Source organism: Conger conger, chromosome 1 (genome assembly GCF_963514075.1).
Source record: "Conger conger chromosome 1, fConCon1.1, whole genome shotgun sequence".
Lineage (NCBI taxonomy): Eukaryota > Metazoa > Chordata > Actinopteri > Anguilliformes > Congridae > Conger > Conger conger.
The window spans coordinates 14,352,498-14,374,488 of NC_083760.1; the positions used below are offsets into that span (position 1 = coordinate 14,352,498).

The window sequence follows — 21,991 nt, forward strand, 5'->3', positions numbered from 1 at the left end:
ACAGATTACAAATGGTAATCGTAAATATCAGGAGTACTGCCAAAATAAAATAAATGAAGAAATACTGCACTGTCAAAATCCTGATTTTCAGTTTTTTCTTAAGTGACTGGTTTCAACTGTTTTTATTATTTTGTTTTCATTACCCTATTTTTAGGAGAATTTTACATTTTAACAGCAAATATTTGTCAATTTAGTGTATGTGTTTAAGTCAATGAGGAGTAACATGTACCTGGCAGTGTACAGAAAAACTAAAAATATGGAGGATTACTTCTTGGCATGATCAAACTTTGAACTACTCTGCAGAAAGATACCAAAAGAATGAATCTCACTTAAATAAAATGGCAGGCCATTTCTCTGATCCTGAGATGTTTAACTTTCCACACAGGTTATATGGCCAGTTTTATTTTTTCAGTTTGATTCAACATAATCCAAAATGTCATAATGGAAAATATTTGCATTGATTTAGCATGTACCTGTTAAATTAATTAAGAAGGAGTAGGGTTAGTTTGTCTCAGTGTAAACAGTTTGAACATGCTCCAATTAGGGGACCAGTATGGCGATACACTAGTAAAGTTTATTGATAGCGTTGTCTGTTTTGGTACTCGGTACCTAGAAGCAGCTGCCTTTGTAATGATCTCTTTACAGTTGTATCTCCATAATTTATGTATTCTAAGGGATTAGAACCCTCAAATCACATTTGCGTTTACTGTCAAAACTGACATTCAGTGCTACATATCCAATTAGATTGATACATTTAAAATCAGTACACGCTACAACTTTAAAGGATTGTTGTCCGCTCTTAGCCTATTATGTATAACAACCAAAAAATAGCTTTTTTAGTTTTGCTTTTAAATTTGAAGATTAAATTCGGCTTCTCTTCAAGAAATTACACGAGTAGCTTAAATATACAATTGTCTAGAAGCAGCGGCCTAAAGATTATTTTATAACAATTGTATTGTTTCACTAAAAAAATCTCAGGATATCCTCTGGGTTTAAGAACTAAAATCCCAGCCATTAAAATTCAAAATAAAACAAAGAAAATGAGGAAATAAAAATGTACCTGCACATGCCAAAATATTACAAAAATCCAATAAATACAGAAATTATTGCACAGTTAAAAGGCTCCAAGTAAGTTACTGCTTAATTCATCCTCTGATAGATTGTTTAAAAATGCAATGCCAAATGAGGCAGTTTAGGCCGGCTTTAATTTTAATTTCCTGTTACTGTATTTTCTTTCTTTTTTGCTGTTTTTTTTTTTTTTCTCAGGTGGCAGTTTCTTAGGCAAAACATAAAATTAACCCAAAATCAATATTTAGGAAAAAGGAATATCCAGCTACCCACTTTATTCAAGAAGTGGCGAGGAGGAATAGGGAACTGGTTTAGCTTCTCTCTGCTTGTTCAATTTTTACCTCGTTCGTCATCAAATGTTCTCCATGCCACTTTTTCATGTGTTTCTCAAGGGTACTGTACACGCTGAAGGGCATTTGGCAAATGTCGCAGCGGTAAACTTCCTTACCGAGCTGGCCGTGGGTCTTCATGTGGCGGGTGAGCTTGCTGCTCTGGGCGCAGGCGTAGTTGCACAGCTCGCACTTGTAGGGCCGCTCTCCCGTGTGGCTGCGGCGATGCACCGTCAGGTTGCTGCAGTTCTTGAACACCTTCCCGCAGTACTCGCAGGTGTCGCTCCGCCGGCTGTCCTTGGAGCTGGGCCGGCCCGGCCCGGGGCCTCCGCCCAGGTGGGGGGTGCTGCCTCCGCTGGCCGTGCCGCTGCGGCCCGAGAGCCCCCCGTCCAGCATGTCCCCCGGCGGGGTGGAGAAGCGGAGGCTGCCGTTCTCCGACGAGTGCTCGGAGGACGTGGCGAAGGGCGATTGTCTGGAGTCGGTGAAGCCCAGGAAGGGGTCTTTGATGAAGTGCCGCGACGCTGCGTAGCCCACCAGCCACTGGGAGTAAACGTTCTCAGACGGGATGAGGGGGGCGGGGGGCATGTCCAGGTCTTTCTCGATCTTGATCCTCTTGGCCGAGGAGTTGGACAGGCTGGGGCTGGTGATGGGGGTGGGCTTTCGGGGGAACAGGCCTGAGAAAGAGTCACCTGAGCCACAGTTCCTTCCGTTCACCGTGGCCTGCTGCACCGGCTCCATCTCTCCCACCACGGAGTCGTCGTCCCCCATGTCTCGCTGCCCGTCCAAGCACCTCTTGGAGAAGGGGAGCCTTTTCCGATTGTCTATCAAGTTATTGTACTGCTGTATAGTGCTTAGACCTACATTTTCTACAATCTTGCCTAAGTGGAGCGACTTCTCGTCGGGCAGCGGCTTGGAGCCGTTCTCCCGATTGCGGCAGAACTCGGAGTCCATGCTGAAGTTTGACTCTGGCCTGCTCTCGTTCTCCAGTTCCTCTTCCTCCTCTTCCTCCTCCTCTTCCTCGTTGTCGCCCCTGAAGTCGCCGTCTCTGTTCTTCATGCCCTCGCCCATGATGTCGCTGGTCCCCGGCTCGGGAGAGCTGGTGGCGGAGAGGCCGTCGTCGGACCGGCCGGTCATGGAGCCGGACTTGTGCATGTGCGTCTTCATGTGCCTCTTCAGCTTGCTGGCTTGGGAGCAGGCGTGGTCACACAGCTGGCACTTGTAGGGCTTCTCGCCCGTGTGGCTCCGTCGGTGCACCACCAAGTTGCTCTGGAACTTGAAGGTCTTCCCGCAGAACTCACAGGACTTGCTCTTGGCCAGGGGCTGGGGAGGGGTGGTGCTGTTGGGGGGCATGGGAGGCAGCGGTGGGGTGCTGAGAAAGGGAGACTTGGGGCTGGGCTGGAAGGGGTTGGGGTTGAGGAGGCGGTGCATAGGGTTCGCGCGACTCGGAGACAGCGGAGGAGTGGAGTTGTTCCCGGCCAGCTCCCGGAGTCGGCGGGAAAAATCCATGGACTGGGACTCTATTGCCATGGGCGTCAGGCGCATCACTCTCTCGAAGGCACTGGGATGCTGGGAGATTAAACCCATTTCCTCGGCACTAAGGCGTTCCAGACGGTGGGGGTCCAGGTGGTGGCGGGGCGGCGGGCTGACGAAGGGGGGGGTGCTGGGCAGCCGGTTCTCCACGAACCCCGGAGGCTCGCGGAGGAGGGGGCCAGTCATTCGGAGGAGGTGGAAGGGGTTGTTGTCCCCCAGGAAGTTGGTGAGAGTGGACTGGGGCATGGGCTCCGGTCCCATTGGGGGAGGGATGGTGATTCGTGGCGTCAGGGAGCTGCTGGAGGGGTTGGTCTCCAGGTAGATGCGGATCCCGTGTGTGTTCTGGGCATGCTGGAGGAGGAACCAGGCGCTGGTAAACGGCTGTTTGCAGGTTGTGCATATGTAGCTAGAAGGTTCATCTCTACCTGCAGGAAAACATAAACACAACACTCTATTTAGGAACAATAAGCGCGCACTTTCCTTTTGAATGTTTTTTTTATTTATTTTTTATTGAAATAAAATCATTTCACGAGCATATTTATTCGAAGAAAGGCGCGTATTTTTCTAAAAATATTGCAAAATCGCCGAGAAAATGCGTTGCCGTACCGTAAATAAAGGCTTATTATCTTAGAATTCAAAAGCCATCACACATCGGTACAAAGTAGGAAATTGTGGACGCTGTAGAGAGAAAGCAGCGATGATTAAAGGGTGAAGCAGTGGGTTTATGCGCAGCGTGAATTAATGAGCCTTGCGTCAAAGTCTACTGTTCTTGCATTATGAGATACCAATATATTCAATACCATTAAATATGTTACCGTATTTCTTACAACCTTTTATCACCGTGAACACCGCAGTGCTTTGTCCACCGCTGGAGCAGCCCTGAATTTGCCTAATTCTTTGGGTCTGGGCATTATTTTACTCATCATGTTGTCACATGAATGGGACACGCTTTACATGTTCTTAGCGCCCGCATTTCCACAGTCTACAAGGCTGGGCTAGCATCGCTGGGACGCTGCATGCATGATTTAAGAAGTTTTTAATCACCATCTTTACAGATCACTGAGTTATTTTACAAGACTAACACCAGGCAAGTCTGCCTTCCCAGCTCTCCCAGAGGAGAGAACTTAATCCTAACCAAATCTGTGACGCCAAGCACCGTGCCTGCATAAAGAAAATTCAACTTAAACAGCCATTCCAGGCATTGTTATCAGGAGCAAATAAAAGCTTTTTTTTTTCCCTCCAGGAAACAAATAAAAAACAGATAAAAAATGGGGAGCATTAAGATAAATGGTTTCTAATAAAGAATTGGGGGGAAAAAAAGAAATAAAAAATAAAGCAGAAAAGGCTGTGAGTAAATTATTGCTGGTCTAAGGTTGTTATTTAGTATTTAAGTCACTGGTATTTAAAACAGGGCCTGCAGGCATTCTGTGTCACTTCAGCCTCACAAAATTAATCAATTACTGCAGATGGCTATACTGCACGGCTCTTTTTTTCTTCCTTTGTGGATTATTCAGGGAGATTTTTTCCCCCTGCAAAGCTATTCCGCTCATTTTATTATTAGAATCCCAAGAGTAGCACAACCCCTTTACCCATCTCTTTCATTTAATTGTGTAAGGAGATAGCTGGTTGAAATAATTATAAGGAGTATGGAGGGGGCTCAAATATTGACTGGGTACTCATTGGCTGAGAGGGATTTTAGAGAAGCACTTCAGCTTCGGGATAGGGAGAATCAATTCTGAACAAAAATCAAGGTTTAGTGGAAAATGCAATTTTTTATTTTTATTTTTTGCAAGGGAAAAAAATCAAACAGAATTTTGCCTGCCAGGCAAGACCTGTGTTTATCGAAATAGCCATTACAAGAAGCAAAACTGAGATTCTAAACATATGTTTGTCTTCGTTTCACTTTTTTTTTTTTTTACATCTATAGGAGCTCTGAGGGTGTACACGAAATCTCCTCCATGATCAAACCCCACTTTGTGGTGAGAAGGCGGGTATGGGCACTTTACTTCTCAAAGCTCTGTACCTTTAAGCACACATGACTAATTGATGATGCAGCCGTGATGTTACACAGGTTCCGCAATGCAAAGGGGACTCGTTACTGCAGCAGTGCAAACAAGCAGCCGTATACAGTGTATTCACTAGAAAAGGATGCTAAACAGAGTCTGCGACAGTCCTGGGGGATTGTTATAAAAAATACACTGGAAATGGTAATTGTGCACTCGGAAAACGAGTTTCATTTATTTATTAAATGAAAGCTCGCTGTTCTGACCTAATGTGGCAATTTGGAAGACGAAGGAAAACATATGCTGCAGTAATTGTTTCGGTATTTGATTCCGGTTGCGCGTTTACGTGCGCCCACCACGCAGGGCGGCTACGGGTGCGCGCTAGGTTCACGGGGAGCCCGGGAGACAGAGCCGGAATGGACGACCTGCTTTTTTAACACTGGCTATTGTCAGGAGTCAGAGACGTGAACCACATGACTGAGTGGACCGGCTCAATCATTTCCATGGACTGTCATCATACAGGGGGCTCTAGTAAGGATGAAGGGGATAACATTATTTGATTCATACTCAATAATACAGTTTAACGCTGGTTGGCTATTTCATCATATACAGCTGAATGGTCTTTATCAAATCCCACCAACAAAAAAATCGAAGCATTTAGTTTCCATCACAGTGAATGAAACTTCCAGTGTGAGTAAAGACTGTTACACAACACATTGCATGTATGAAATTACCGCATATACGCAAAATTGCAGTAGGCTGTTTTCTTTCAAACATAACATAATATAACATAAGGTAATGGCAAACATTAGCTCTCTGTAAATCAATTTGCATGAGAAAGACCTTCATCTTTAAGGCATGCATAATTGCCTACCTGAATTACATGATACATGGGTCTCCGAACTAATTGTCTTCCATTTGTGAATGTTACAAAACAACACAAGTACACTGGACTACTGCGAGACATGTACCTCCCATGCATTCTAATATTGAAGAATACACAGTAAATCACACATTTAGCTAAGAAAATGTCACTGAGACCACAAGGCAATACTTCAGCATGCATTATCCACAGCCACAGTCAAGCGCTACAGTGAAAATGTGAAATTAAGGTTGTTAGAGCCAACATGTCTCGCATAGTCTTTAATATTTCAGTCACACAAACCACTGTCGGGGTGTCCATGCAGAAAGAGGTTTAATCTACTACATTATGCAGACAACTTACAAAATCAAGACTGTCAACACGGAGCTATTTAACAAATACATGTAAGAAGCCTCCTGGTAAGTGCATTCACTGCTAAACGATCATTTTGTGTGGAGATGACTATAAAAGAGAAGGGGTGAAACAGCTGTTCACATCTGCAGCGAGACTTTGTCCTGTAAACTCTTTGACTTAATTACAGTGGACAGAGCATAGGCTCTTAGACAATGCCTGGCCTTTGTATGTGCCGGGCCTTCTGAGTGCTGTAGTCGCCTGGCCCCCTCCCCCTTTTTGTTTTATGGCCAAGGCTTTCAAAAGACTAATGCTCCATGAAAAAAACACGCACACAGGGCCCAAGAAAATAACAACAGCACATTTACTAGGCTGATTCTACTCCTCTCTCTCTCTCTCTCTCTCTCCTCCCATCCCTCGCTCTCCGTCGCTCTTGTTTCTGGTGTAACTGCCGGGGCGTGAAAGCGTACTGTACTGGCTGAACTTCTCACAGACCAACAAAAGTCATCGGGGGGCCGAATGTTCATTTTTGCCCCACAATTAAGACGAATCAATGCCCGCTGCCTGAAATGGTATTTCTCCTCGCGATAAAGGGACTCAGGCGTGAGTTTATTGAGAAGTGTTCAGCGTCTGCCCTCCCGGGGGGATCCGAGTCCGACGCAGATGGCAAATAAAGTATGCAGCCCGAGGCGAGAGCACATTATGCTAATTCTAATGTCAGCTGTACTTTAATATACAGCTCTATTTAATCACCCCATTATTTCACATTTCCATATGAAAAAAGGGAGCGAGAGAGAGAGAGAGGTGGAGAGAGATGGAGAGAGAAGAAGAGAAAGAGAGTGGGAGAAAAACCTGCGGCACTTCTTCCAGTGCAACTACTGCTGTGGCGGATGGTTCCCCGCACAGCAGTGTGGCAGTCAGGAGATCTGGGATTGTTTCCCGTCAGCAGCCACAAACACACGCATGCACACGCACATATAAACACACACACACATACAAACACACACACACACACACACGCGCACACACACACATACACACACACATACATACAAACACACACATACACACACATACAAACACACACACACGCACACACACATACACACACACATACATACACAAATACATACAAACACACACACACATACACACACGCACGCACACACACATACATACAAACACACACACACGCGCACACATACATACACACACACATACATACAAACACACACACACACGCACACACACATGCGCACACACATACAAACACACACACATACAAACACACACGTGCACACACATGCACACGCACACACATACAAACACATGCACACACATACAAACACACACGCGCACACACACACATACACACACATACATACAAACACAGACACACACACACATATACACACACACAAGCACACACATACAAACACACACACACACACACGCACACACACACATACAAACATATACACACACACACACCCACGTACAAGCACATGTACACACACAGACAGAGGCAAGAACCCATAGGTAAACAGCCACTGTAAACACCAGAATCTTAGACACACCAATACAAAGAAAGTCTAGTTTTTACTTTTGTCAGTATGTGAATATCAATTTTAATGTATTAATGTATTATAAGTATACCTGCACTGTGAGAGCTTAAATTTTTTTAAAAGATTTTTTATCATTTTTAACTCGTTTGAAAATATTAATTGATTAAAATGAACTTTTAAAAAGTCACTGAATTAGTATCAGATATCAGCAAGCTCTATTTCGAAAAAGAAAGACAAATCATGATTGTGTTTTCCTAGACAACATATTCACAGTGTGAACCAGCTGTTTGGATGAGGGAAATTGAAAACGCCACTGTGTCTGTGTCATCCATGGCACGACTGCACGCCATGAAGGACTTGATTCAATTAAGCAGAAATTATTGCTAATAACGATCTTAGGTTTCAAAACAGGCGATGTCAAACACAGTGGCTGCGATTCCAGGCTTTAATGGCACATTAGAAGAGACAGCACAAAAGTCTTTAAATACGTCTTCATGCTTATCACTTAGCAATAAGATTGGACTCTTTCAACAGGAATAACCAATCCGCCATCACTTTGGCAAACTACAATGGCGCGCTGAGAACTGAGGTAAATCATTCATGGCATGATTTGTCTGCTGTTTTATTTGAGCACATGGCTCAAACAAACCAAGCAAGCCTTTTCTTTTCTCTTTTTTTCAAAATGTAAATAGCTATTTTGACAGATTTCACCAATAATCATATTTTTAGCTTTGTCTGTCGGTGAAAAGCAATGCAGAAGAAAATGCTAAACTGTGCGTTTGTTCTCGAATCATCTTCCAAAATAACTGCGGTTGTATTGTGCCACGGTTGGGACTCGATTGTTATTTCTTCATTCATAAGATTCAAATAACACCCCGGAATCATTACTACACATCACTTTAGTTGTTGGTGTGCACAAGAAAGGCACTTTCTTATTTTTTATTTATTTGGCAGATTGACATTTATTGTCATTATAAGCCCGAGTTTCTTTTGTTTTGTTTTTTTCCTGTTGTCTTATAAGCAAAAGATGCGCAGAGAAAGCAGCTGAACCGAACTGTAATCGTGGGGACAAAGGGGCCAAGAAATCTCCTGGAATTCTGATTTCCACACAATAAAGGCTGGTTCTAAATCGAAGGGAAAAAAGGATATTGCATCCCTTAATGAGGTGCTCATTTGCTGACATTGGTTTTTACTATGGGGACTTCATTTAGGCTGTCATTAAGCTATTATCTAGCGTAAAGAATTCTGCCGTCCTGTAAGTAGCGTGTTAGGTCTGGAAGCCTTTCTCTCTCTATTAGTGGAAGCGTGCCGCTTTGGGCTGGAAGACTGCCTGTGTTTTGTTTGGCTGTGGTTCACACAGAGCCTTGGCAGGAGAGCTCTTGGATGGCTTACAGAGAGAAGGGGGGAAAAGAGAGGGAGGAAAAAAAATCACTGGTGTACGGTAGCACAGTCGATCTAATGGGAGTCCATCTCTGGCTCTTTGTAACGTACAGTATGAAAGTCCATGTTTCCCTCCAAGCAGAAAATACTGTCATCCTACTGTAAAAACAGCTTCTTACAAAAAAGTGTTTTGGACTGAAGAGGCTTCCCAATTTATTCTGCATTACTAATATATTCACTGCAAGAAAGTTTTTTTGGAATTATGTTTTTTGCATGGAGAAGAAGAGAAAGAAATGAAATTACTAAAATGGTTTCTAACAGGGATATTTCTTAATACTTTAAAACAATTATAAAATATAAAAATGACCATAGCCATGTACCAAAGCAAAATGCTTTGTCTGGTTCAGATATACATGTTTGGGACGTATTTAATATTATGCATTATATTTGTAATACAGCTTACAGAACGTGACTATAAAACCGTACTTAAATAATCATACCAATTTAAGCAAAATACCAATTTACAGTAATTTACACATGGGCTACTATGCATCCTTATCAAACACAATCTGGAGAACATTCCACCAGTTATGGTAAACTGTGATACAAATAAATATCTCATGGGAAGGTTATTTTCGCATGAACACTTTTTTTATCAGCTGTACAATATCTCAGTAACTATCAAACTATGCTACATAATGCTATCACATATTAAACAAAGAAACGACACAGGTCTGAATGGAATGTTAATTTCACGAGGTGAGAAGTGTATGGTGGAACATAAAGTCATTTTTATACTTACAAATGATTCTATAATTCTTGTGAAGCAAACTCAAAAAAATACATAAGCAATGAAATAAAAAAAATTATATTAATGAAATGTACATGAAAGGTACATGAATGTGCATGAAGAGAATATGTTGCGATGGAAAAATCTTGCACAGTATAGTATAGCAATTTATTTATGTACTGTATAGTCAAACTAGTTCCAGTTCAGTGAAAAAAGATTTGTTGCACTCATCAAATTAAATACATTCAAAGGTTGAAGCCTACATTCAAATAAATATTATTTAATTTTCACAGATAATCCCTTACCGTTAAAAAATGAATGCAGATTCATTTCTTCTTGACAAAGGTGTAAAAACCAATGCATCATAGGCCCCTTCGTGGAGCGATGGCTTCATATTATGACTGTATATTCAGCTAAACCTTGCCTGATGCGTTCTTGGACATTTAATGTTGATTAAGTACAGTCTGCCCTTAATGATAATTCAGAGGGACTACACACACCACGATTCTGAGATGGCTGTTCTGTCGAATGATTATTCATGTGGACGCACTGTTTCAAAATGAAGTTGGATCTTCTTCAGTTAGATATACAGAAAGACGTATGTCCTATTAATTACAACTCAAGCTGCTGTTTGCTGTGAGGGGACCCAAGTGAGGAACGGCTGCAGCCTCCATTACAAGTCACATCCCTCTGCAAGAGCCAGGCAGCTGACTGTGAACAATCGCCCTGGCTCTATTCAACCAGATGAGCGCATCAAACGGATCTGTAATTGTCAGGCAAATACTTGTCTATCTGAATCTGGTGGATTAATAAAGATTATTACACGCATCACTGTGAGGCGATACGCAGGCAGGGATGCCCACGCACATACCAAACCATCCACGCACTTATTCGCGAAAGCTATGTGCACACACACACGTGCGCACCGTTCCCCGTGCACCGATATCACGTGCACTTTGCCTACCTATAGCCATGTACACAGAGCAACCATGTTTGCGTTATAAGGCGAAATAATAAAAATACAAAATACAAATGCAGGAGTCATTTGTTTTTATTATTCGAGGATTTTGAGACGGTCCCTAATTTACCTATATTTCTTTTTGAGGAGCATGGGCAGTGAGATGAAAATGTAATTGAGAGCCGTGTGCATACAGTAGGCCCGAGACCAGGATGATGAATGCTATTGTACTGTAAGGAATAGGTGGGTGGTGGAAAGCGCTGGGCATTGTGGGGCTCCCCGCTGCTTCTCCCCGGAATGCTGTGATGTACGCTCTTCAAAAGACTCATGTCACTGTCGCTGCCTAATTTAAAGTCAGACTCCCCCGAATTTGCATCTCCCCACGTCTTACAGGATGTGCCATATGTCGTTAAAAGACAATGGCTACAAATAAATTGGCACCCCTAAAAATAAAAAAAAAGACGCCATCTGAGAAAAGGATGGCGGCTGTTTAAGGATAGCCAGGAATGCATTCCGTCTGCATCCCGAACAGACGAGGGGGGAAAAAAAATAATCACGTCGGTCTTAAAAATGCGCAAACAATAATGGAGGAGACGCGTTTTATAATGACGGCCTCTGCATGGCGCGGCGGTACAGCGAGGTGGTTTGACACCATTCACCAAATGCATCAAAATAAATAACTATGGCTGTTAATTTAGCACGGGGGCCGGCTGCAGACAGCGACCAGGAGCCTATCGAGCTGAGCCGCGAGACGTCATACTTCAGAGCATAGCTGGAAAGTGCAATAACGAATAAAAATGCTCATTATGGAATGATTTCAGTTTTCACTATGATTCAATTTGCAGTAATTACTGTGGCCCGCGCTAATAAAAACTGCTACAAAATGCGAAGGTCAACTACCAGTTAGGAGTGTTCATTTTCATCTCAATGTATTCATCCTCCGCGCCTAATGGCCCAATTTTCTCCCCTCGCTCTTCAATAAATATTGCTGGAATTACAGGTTAAATAGCTAAATTAAATCATGGCTATTATGGTAGGCTGCACTGCACTGTGAGGGAAACAGGTTTACCTCTGCTTGTTCAATTACAGGGGAAGTGCCAATAGCCAGACAGTTTGCGATTAATGTCACAAGTGTTGAGGCGATCAAATTATAACATTCCTGCCCCCCCCCCCACCCCTGTGCCTCTCCAAATAAGACAAATGTCTGCCAGGGTTGTGTTACTGCACAACATCACCAGGCCCTGTTTCTTATGCTTAGGAGGAAGTTTGAAGAAAATGCAGAACTAATTGTTTTGAAAAAAACATCTTTACATATTGTAAAGTGCCTCATCTATCTTGCTACACGCTCAAGAGTAAAGCCGCAAAGTCATGTCAAAACCAACACCATTTAATTTCATGTCTGGTCATCCAAACGATGATTTTCAGTGTACAATAACCCATACATTTTTCATCGTACAATATTTTGATGTTAAGAGAAGAATTCGCCAGGTTATGAAATGCACTTCAGAGGGCATTATGGGTCACATTTGATTTTTGAAATATTACCAGCAACCAAGCATCCTACAAATTCAAAGGTGGACCACATTCCATGGTAGTTCTGTTGTCCACTACATATGGATATTTGTTACATCTGATTCGTAGGTAATTTGAATAATAACCTAATAAAGGCCGCCAAATAAAGATTGCTCATTCAAACAAGAACATATTTTATTACACTCATTTATCCTTACTCAATTAAAATTAATCTGATATTCTGATCGGTTGCCATGATCTGAATTTATTTTGCAGAACCTGAGTAAAACCTGGTCTAATGCAGGATCTTACAGGAAAGTCACGTGGTCTATTCTGTTTGTCCATCCAAAGGGGCTCAGGACAGAGAGTGAGCCTGTCTATTTGTGCAACTGTCATCCCCTCCTTCAGCCGGATATATTTAATTAATATAATAACCTTTAAAGTTATTTCTGGTGGCGTCTGCTTTTCACTCTGATGATCAGTGAAACAGGAAGGGGGAATTGGAGGCAAGGGACTGCAAATCCTACTTCAAAACTGGACATCCTGTTAACCACAGCTTACTCAGATAACCTTGGAATTCCCAGAGTGTTAGAACCTTGCTTCTTTAAGCCAGAGCCACCTCCTTTGAACTACCGGAATTTCTCACACTAAGGTGCTTAAATTATTAAGAGTAAGATTAAATTTCCTTTACCTTCAACCCAAATCCATACTGATTTCTACATCCTATTTTCCTCCCTCTTCCTCCGCCGGTTTGCTGTCCGCTGATGAGATTTATCTGCGGCTGAAGCTTAAGAAACTCCTGATGAAAACGAAAGGGCGAATCAATACCGGGGTCATATTATTTACAAGGCACCGCAGGGAGAGCGGGCCTCCGCATGCAGGCGGCGGGGCCTTACCGCGCGGGCCGCCCTGAGGATCGACGGGCGGCTCCGCGGGGCCCGCTTTAGAATGCTGTACATTCGACGGAGTCAATGTCACGACAGGCCATTTGCATTTAGAACAAAGATGACACGGGCGGGAGCCGCGAGGTGCCTCCCTCCAGTACGCCGCCGCGCGCCGAAAGTTTCCTGACATTTCCTGCATTATTAAGCCGGGGCTTCATTACCATGTGTGTGATCTTCAAGTCCCAGAAGCTTCTAATTCCTCACCTTGAATTGCTAATGTCTTGTTTATGACTATAATAGCAAATCGGGAGGCAACAATTACATGCAAATCAGGTATTGTGGCGCTGTGTGAAAAGCCGCAAAAGAACCTTGCGCCTGGTTAAAACTGACTTCCGTTGGGCACGAATGTATACGTCTCAGTTTATTTATGTATACTTGTAAACTTGTTTTTATTACTGACATAACTATCATTGTGTAAAATGACCCAGTACAGTACAAGTTTATTTGCAAACATTTATCTTCAAACACACACACACACACACACCCACAGGATACACATACACTAATACCCACACACACACAGACACACCTAAATGTATTAATTTTGCCACACTTATGCACAGCATGTGTGTCCTTTGTCTACAAAGTGTAGCCACTGGGAGTAAGATGTGAAAGACATGCTAACGCACGGTTAAATATTCCAAACGTATGAAGCGGTCTCAGTAGCACAGTGCATTTTGGGGCATGCGTAGAGACGTCCTCCCGATCACTGTCCGCACTGACTGCGGAGAGAGTGTGGGCCGTGCAAGGGATCCTGGGTGATTTACTAAGTGTAAATGAGCCGAAGGAATCTGGAAGCAGCTGTTTTTTACAGCCTGTTTGACATACTAGTTGAGACCTGGAATGGACAGCGTGCACAATTTCCCACTGCCAGCATCTGCTTTGCATTCTCCTACTCAGACAGTCCAAATCCTTCACTGGACAGCTTCAGCACTAAGGAACAAAACGCATTTTCTCCTGCTTTCTTCCTCCTAGTCTTTATTATCCAGGCAAATTTATACAGGCACCATCCTCGCTATCCAGCAGAAAAAAAGTTGTTTATTCCTGAATGTTTTTTTACAGAGCTGTTTTAATCCTGTAAATTCTGTATGGCCTCCATTGCACTTCTTAGAAGTGTGTGATGCTAGAAAAATAAGCCCACACACAAGCACACTTAATTAAAAATAGACAATTAAATAAGAAAATAACATGCATGTCTGCTTATGGACCATAAAAAATATATAGGCCACTTCCAGGATGGATATTTCCAGACCATAGCCATCAACATGCTTTCTGTTCCTTCACTGCAGTCCAACCTTAATGGATGACACTGACAAATGGAGAGGTTTGATACAGAATCATTTTGGGGACGAAAAAGACAGACTTCTGAAGTCAACGCCACCAAACTGCCTGGTGCTTTTCACAAAAATATGTCCACGGAGCGAGCAACAAAAAAGGGAATTCACATGACATTATCGCTCGGTGTCATAATTTTTGGGGTATTATTTACTTTGGTTTTCCGAGTGTAAGAATGCAGGAGTGTGAGGACTGACATTTGTATTCTAATCTGTGTAAAGGCTTGGCTTTTTTTTCGCGAAGGCACTCATCCCATTTGGACACATGACAAGCAATCTCAGTACACATGGTGCCGTTCGCACCCGTCTTCGCACGTGTGATTAAGAGAATGGAGGATTAGCGGGGTGGGGGGAGGGGATCCTGCGTTTTCCCCTTTCCCGTTCTGAATTTAAACTAAAATTGAACAGCTTAGCGAAATCATTATGAATTAAGTCCATTGCCAAAGCAGGGCAAACTGTAACATGGCAGCTCTGTGAAAGGAATTAAACCACTCTCTCCAATAATGGCACGCCACTCGAAACTGGCCTGGGGGGTTCGGGAGTCGAGACTTTTAAACGTTCGGAGCCCATGTGTCAGAAATCTGTGGCCGAGAGGGTCAAAACGGAAAAGGACTTCTCTTCTCATAACATCTTGTGTGCCGCACGACGTGGGCGACAGCGATAATTTAAGCGTCAGCACGCAACCACACATATTCTCAGCTGACCAGGACCGCTCCCTCTGAAGGCGCAGCTGTGAGCTGTGGAACCGTTGAGCCACTTGTTCAGGTCAAAGAGAAGCTGCTTGAGAGAGTCGAGCTCAATACTAGCCAAGTGACCCCCAGCTTGCCTTTAGTATCTCTGTGTAGTTCCACACAGCAGCCTCACAGGAGCCAGTAGTTCGAGGCACACATGCCCGGCACAAGGCGCAGGCTACTCCAGAGGCTGCATTTGGGAAAGCATGTGTCACGTTAACAAATTAGAGGGATTAGAAGCAGAATGCCAGACTGGGTTTATCCCATGCCTGGGTCCACTCAAATCCTGGGGAGACAGGAAATGGGCAGCGGGGGATAATCCCCTCTCGGTGTAGGACTAATCCCGCTACACACGGGGTTAGTGTTTGCCCAGCTCACCTGCTAACGCTCACCTGTACGCGTCACACCTCAGAGGCTCGCCGCAGATTTCCCTCGGTCACTGAATATCCCTGTAAGGTATTATCCCCTGTAATGCCAGCTAACAGAACCAGCTCTGTGCAACATGCAGCCATTTGAAAGTGGTATTATTTATTTGCTAGCTTGATTCTTTGTCACTGTCGCTTCAGTACGGCTATGCCACAATCAGGGCGGTGTGACTAAAGCAGCCATGAGCTCGATTTGCATGGGAATACAACACGTTTTTGGATGCTCTCTTCTTCCTCCTACGGAAAGTGATCTCAGAGCAAGTGGGCAGAGCAGGAGGACTTTCACGGTGCCGCTCCCTCCATCTCACCAGGAGCCCCTTGAACTCTGATGTAATCAGACGTGGCACCCTCCCCTGAAGGAGCAGGGAAAGGATGCGTGTTTCAAGGGCGAGCGCAACCAGGGAACAGCCTCCAACACTGCGTGGCCAGCAGACTGAAAACAGCCACAGAAAGCTCACATTTTAGCTAATGCAATTAGCCAAGCTATGGTGTGGGCTGCATTCAGAAGTGTTCATATCAATGGGAACAGTAGCAGTAACATCGGTGTGGGAAGGGTTAGCGCTATTAGATTGTGGCTATTTGAATAAACCGGATGCATGTTTCAAATATGAGCTAAAATTATGCCGGGAACATTTCACAAACAGATGGATTCTTGGACAGATGGATCAGCCAGCTACCTTTCCTGTCACAACCTGCCATGGTGCCTTAGACTCCTCCAAGTGTCAAAACACATCCTTGACAGCCTCGTTCACAAAAAAAAAAACTTGCAACCCCTGAACCCTCCCACAGTCGAGGAGGGGAACGAGATGAGCTCATTTACACCGCAGTCAGTCGTAACCCGAGAAGATGCCGGATTCGAGGAAATTCAAGGAAGGAGAGCGAGAGCAACCGGGAGGAGAGAATAGTGATGTCAGATTCCTAAAAATAAAGTAGGCCTACATTCAACACATTCCTGGTGGCATTATTACCTTTCAATTATATTTCAGGGACACCAAAACAATTAAACAAATACAATCCCTGCTGAAAAGAACAGCTCAAGTTAGGTTTTGAAGCAGCTGGTATCTGGTTCACCAGGTCAGACCCAGCTCCATATGCAACATGGTTTGACCAGCTTAACCTATGTTTTGAAACAGCTGGTAGCTGGAAATTTCAAGCTGGTCAAGCTGGATTTTACACCAGGGATGTAAAGTCAAGGTTGAGACAAACCATTTCATTTAAGGAATTAAAAACCCAAAAATTCAAAAGTGACAGCTCGGGCTTTGCGTTGCTTCGTAAGGTCGCCCAGCTGAAGACCTGAAGCTGAAGCCAGCGTGCGTTTTCAGTGTTTATGTAGCAGCGCAGGCAGTCTGAAGCTCAGGGCTGGAAGTTTACACAGCGCAGGCAGGCTGAAGCGGGGTGAGGGGGTCCGGTTGGCCCCGCAGCACAGATCCACACCAGATGAGGAAGGGGACGCGCTGTTCCAGAAGACCGTATAAGGCGCTGATAGCAGGAGCGTTGCATCTGACAGGAGACAGTAACACCATTTATCCCAATGCCCTTGGTCCCCCGCTACAGGAGGGGGGGATGCAGTACCGAGAGCGGACAGACGGCGTGCGCTCCCGTGCCGCTCCTGAATGTCCCTACACCAGGCACTGCGGAGTGTGAAGCCTCCTTTTAACAAGCACCTGTAAAGCGTAATCAGCCGTACCAAATGCACTCAATAATCGCGCCAGCCTTTGTGCCCAGGCCCGCGCGCTATTCCTAAACAAGGGGAACCGCCGACAATAACCCACTAATTACACAATCGCCGCGTTTCCTCCGGATTCTTGTTGACAAAAGTGCGCTCTCCATACACAAATGTTATTCTAGAAAATAAATTCCCTCGACAAAACAATCTGCAGCCAATGAGGAAAAAAAAAAACACAAAGGCGGACGGCACGGCCAGAGCACATCCAGGAAACTGGAGAGGTGGACCTGTAATTAATTAGCAGAATAAAGTAGATTTTAATCTGCAGAATGGGTTGTAACGATTAAGCGCAGCCCAGTGCAAATAGAAGGAACAAGGCTTTTTTCTACCTGAGGGAGTCTGACAGTGCTATCTGGGTAGCATCAACTGACTTCTGCAGGCAGAAGCTTCCAGAACTTTCCAGAACAGCCTTCTCTCCACAATATCAATTTATTTAAAATTCACAATGTATTCAGGTAGCAACCATAAAACCGAAAAGCTAAAATTCACTTTCAGGGTGAAGAGCATACCTCCTCTTCATAAAATCTGACAGTGAAAAATGAAGCAGGCTAATGTAGCCTAATCAAGATTATATCATATAGATATATCTTACTTCAGTTTAATTCTTAATTACAAAAAAAACATTTGAAAATTGAAGCTCAGAAAAGAGCACTCCAGAGTAATGCTGGAAAAAACATGTCAAAGACAGTAAACCCAGCAAAGGGTGGTGGAGGTGGGGGGTACGGCATACACACAGTATGACTGGCTCCAGCATAACTCAAACCAGGCCCTCTCCCATAACTAGTCCAATCTGTTTTCATTTGCAAGAAACAGTGCCCCCCCCTCCGATCCCACCCCACCCCCCGAACAGAATGAGGGACTTCAAAAATACAACAGACCGTCTCCGGCTTTAAAGAAACAGCGCTGACATTCCAGCTCCCTCGCGATTACGGAGGTGGGCTTTGCGGTCGGCGTGGAAAAAGACGAGGGAATAGGTGAACGCCGTGATCGGAGAATACGCCATCGCTCCACACGCCAGAACCGCCAGGAAAACGCAGATGCGTTCTCGGCCGAATTCATCTGCATCACGAGCGTAAAAGCCGTAAATCTCACACATTATCCAGACAAAACAGCATGATATGGGAGTGAGCAATCTTTGGTCTTGTGTAGCGTAAATTGAAGCGATAACGTGGGGAAACAAGGTGTAGAATAACAAGAGGAAAGGTAAGACAACAAAAGATTGCGGTGTGGTCTCGCACAACGAGAGCTCCTCGTCTCACAAAATATGTAGAGGCTGAGGGGCGGGGAGAGACAATGAAAAATAGCTGGAAAAACCTCTCTGTCAGTGAGAGCTATGATTCTTGGCATCGCTTCAGTAAAATAAAAAAGGCGGACTTCAAAAATTGCATTAGCTAAGCTTTTCATTTCGTTTCAGTGAATTTAAATCATTGCTTCTGCACCGTCCTGTGCGTCTGATACCCAGCCTCTGGTGTCCCCTGCCATGGTGAAATAACTTTGGCTGATCAACCTCCGAATTCTGACCGGGGGGGGGTGGTGGCAGAGAAGAAAGAACAATTTACAAAGAAATTCAAGGAAAGCTTTTTCTCAATACAAGGTCCAGTTCATTACGGTGTAATTTGCACAGGTGCCCCCCCTCCCGAATTTGGGACTAGAGGAATGGGTACAGTAAGCGGGGGTTTCAGTCCAGTGCGAGGACTGCTATCCCTGACGCCAGGTATTGATCTTGAAGCAGGCTCGTGCTGTCTTCAGAGAAGTCCTTCAAGGTCTCGGTGCTACAGGAAACAGGCAGAGGCCAGGCGGGTTTGTATGTGAATTAATTACACGTGCATTTTTGGATACTATATACCATAATGAGCCCCAGATGCAGCAGGCATCCAACCCCCTTTAAATGTAACTATAAAAAGCTGGGGCATTCAGCATGCCTTCAGAAAAAAAAAGGGGGGGGGGGGGGGGGGGTGCTATAAAATGTCCCTCAGATGTGCAGCTGAATGTGTGGGAGCTGGCGTTTGGTACTGTGGGGAGCGGCGTTATGCAAATGGCCGAGCCTTCACACGGTGCGGACGGGCTGCATTATGTCCACGGCACAACCTTGTTTTTCTGTTTTGTTTTGTTTTACGCCCCCCCCCCCCCCCCCCACTCTCCACCACCACCTCTCCGCACTCCTCTTAAAATAACAATATTGTAAATTGCAGTTCTTCAGAGGCCTCGTTGACAGATTGGTGCTGCCCCCACCCCCCCCAGGACTGCGATGAATGGGGGCCCACAGTGAGGGTCGAGCCCACATGTGTGCACAAAGCCGGCGGGAGCCCCTCCCCTAGCGCAGGGGCGGACGGCGTAACGATCGTAACGCACGATTTTCACACGCGCGTTTTTACATTTGTGCTTCCATCACCTGGCTATCGCCATCCCGCTACCCCGCCATCCCGCTCCCAGGCAGGCCCCGTGAGCAGCGGCCTCCGTGGCCGTTTCTCCCCTCGGCCCGTAATGCTCCCCGGCGGAATCGCGCCCACGACTAGCAATGGGGCACAATCGGTTGCGCGTCAGTTCAACCTTTACACGCTATTAAGCTTAATAGTGTTCGTTTGGGCATTTCAGTCATACCTCGTGTTTACCCAGTGAACATCGGGCACCGGTTTAGAGCGGCAGAGTGGTATACGTGTGCCCCGTGTGTATACCGGAGCGCGCCGGATTACACACACCAGCAGACAGAAGATTCCGTAATACGATGAAATGATGCGGTGATGTCCCTTTAATTTAATTTCGCACGGCACCTCTCACTTTCAAATTAGGCAAATGGCCAAAGTTCTGCCAGCAGCAAGACTCCACATCGCACGCTCCTCAAAAACAGCAGGCCACTGATCCAGGAAAGCCTGGAAGAGACCTTCAGGCAGATTCACTCCTCTCCAATGCTAAAGCTACAGCTATACGGAGGTTATTCAATGCTAATGCCATCCCACTGCTCATCCAGGTAGGAAACATGTCGGGGAAAAAAACACAGATGAAAGCATGGGTGGCCAAACCTGGCAGATTCCACGGGCCAGTTTAAATAATATGATCAGAATGAAATGAAAACTTTTATTTAATTAAGGGTGGGGAAGAGCAACCGCACGCTGAAACACTCAAACCCTTCATTTAGTTCAAGGTATGCCTTTTATCTGTGGGCTACGTTCAGCTAATGCCAGGTGTGTAAAACACCTATTCATTCAGACAACAGAGATGCCAGATTAAAATTACAAGGTTGTCTCCTCCTGCACAACTCCGATCGGCAATTTTGCTGGATTAAGCCCAGGGCTTCTCTTGCGGCTTTTTGGCCTTCTGCGATGCGCTTTCCTGTTATTCGTACTGGGAGATTGGTGAGTGGCTCTGGTTGGCTAGGCTCCAACAGTATTTACAGTCAGGTATCAAATACATTAGCTTACAAACCAACGGGAAAATGCACCCGCCCTACAGCTTGTAACGTGTTGCCTACACCAATAAAACCAAAGGAACCAGGTTTTATCGTATTCATCTATTTTCTTAGAGAAACAAACCTTGTTTTTTAGCTTAGATTTTATTTCATACTCGCATTCCCCTTGTGCTACATTAATTGCTGCGTGAGGACTGCTGTTCATTTTTATTATTGTATTACTGAAGTCGATCTGAATGTGCGCTGAACCACATATGGGCTTTTGTATAGGCCCGAGGCCTGAGGAAAACTGTGCTGTGGACCAACCAGCGTTAATCGCGCAAAAGCCAGGCCCAGACATAAATCACTTGACCAAAATCTGGTTCTTCGTAAAAGCAAAAGCACGCTCCTGTTTTACTGCCTGCCACCCAGAATGTCCCCATATAAAACAAATAGAAAAAAATAACGCATACGTTGGCGGCATTTTGCCATTACGGAAAAAAAACAGCCCTCTAAAAGCTACATTTGTGCATCATCCCTGAAGTAAAACCCAGCTATGACCAGCTTGAAACACCAGGTACTAGCTGTTTCAAAACATAGCTTGAGCTGGTCAAACCATGTTGAGTATAGAGCTGGTCTAAGTGGTCAACCAGCTAATAGCTGTTTCAAAACATAGCATGAGCTGTGGTTTAAGCAAGGATACAATTCACCTCCTGCTTCTGCTTTGGGGGTGCATGGGGTCTTTAAGAAATGGAGGTTCAGCAAACGGAACGAGACCCAGCCTTTGGCCGGAGCCTTGGCAGAAAGGGTTAACTGTGCTCCCCAGCCCATCCCGGGGGGTGTTCCAGCCATGCCAGGCCTGTTCTAAAACTCCAGCCTGCACTTTGATAGAGCGCATTTTCTGAACTCCACAGACGAGAGCAATTATTGTAAAAGACCCATGATTACAGTTCTGCCATATCCACACAGGGCTGGCATTCACTTTTTTTTACATGCAGAGCGTTTTACAAAAAAAAAAGGGAAAACGAAAAAAAGAGAAAGAAAAACGAAAGGAGAGCAAATATCAATATTGCAGGAGGACGTGCCTCAGCTTTGAGA

At 44.7% G+C, this 21,991-nt stretch overlaps 1 protein-coding gene across 3 annotated transcripts in view; it reads right to left on the bottom strand.

The window, feature by feature from the left end:
• bcl11ba (BCL11 transcription factor B a) overlaps positions 1–21,991 on the bottom strand; it is a 51,565-nt gene that overhangs the window by 1,734 nt on the left and 27,840 nt on the right. For all 3 annotated transcript variants that reach the window (XM_061243794.1, XM_061243787.1, XM_061243780.1), the window contains exon 3: positions 1,517–3,348. In XM_061243794.1, the coding sequence (XP_061099778.1) occupies positions 1,517–3,348 (1,832 nt within the window). The remainder of the gene's footprint in view (positions 1–1,516; positions 3,349–21,991) is intronic.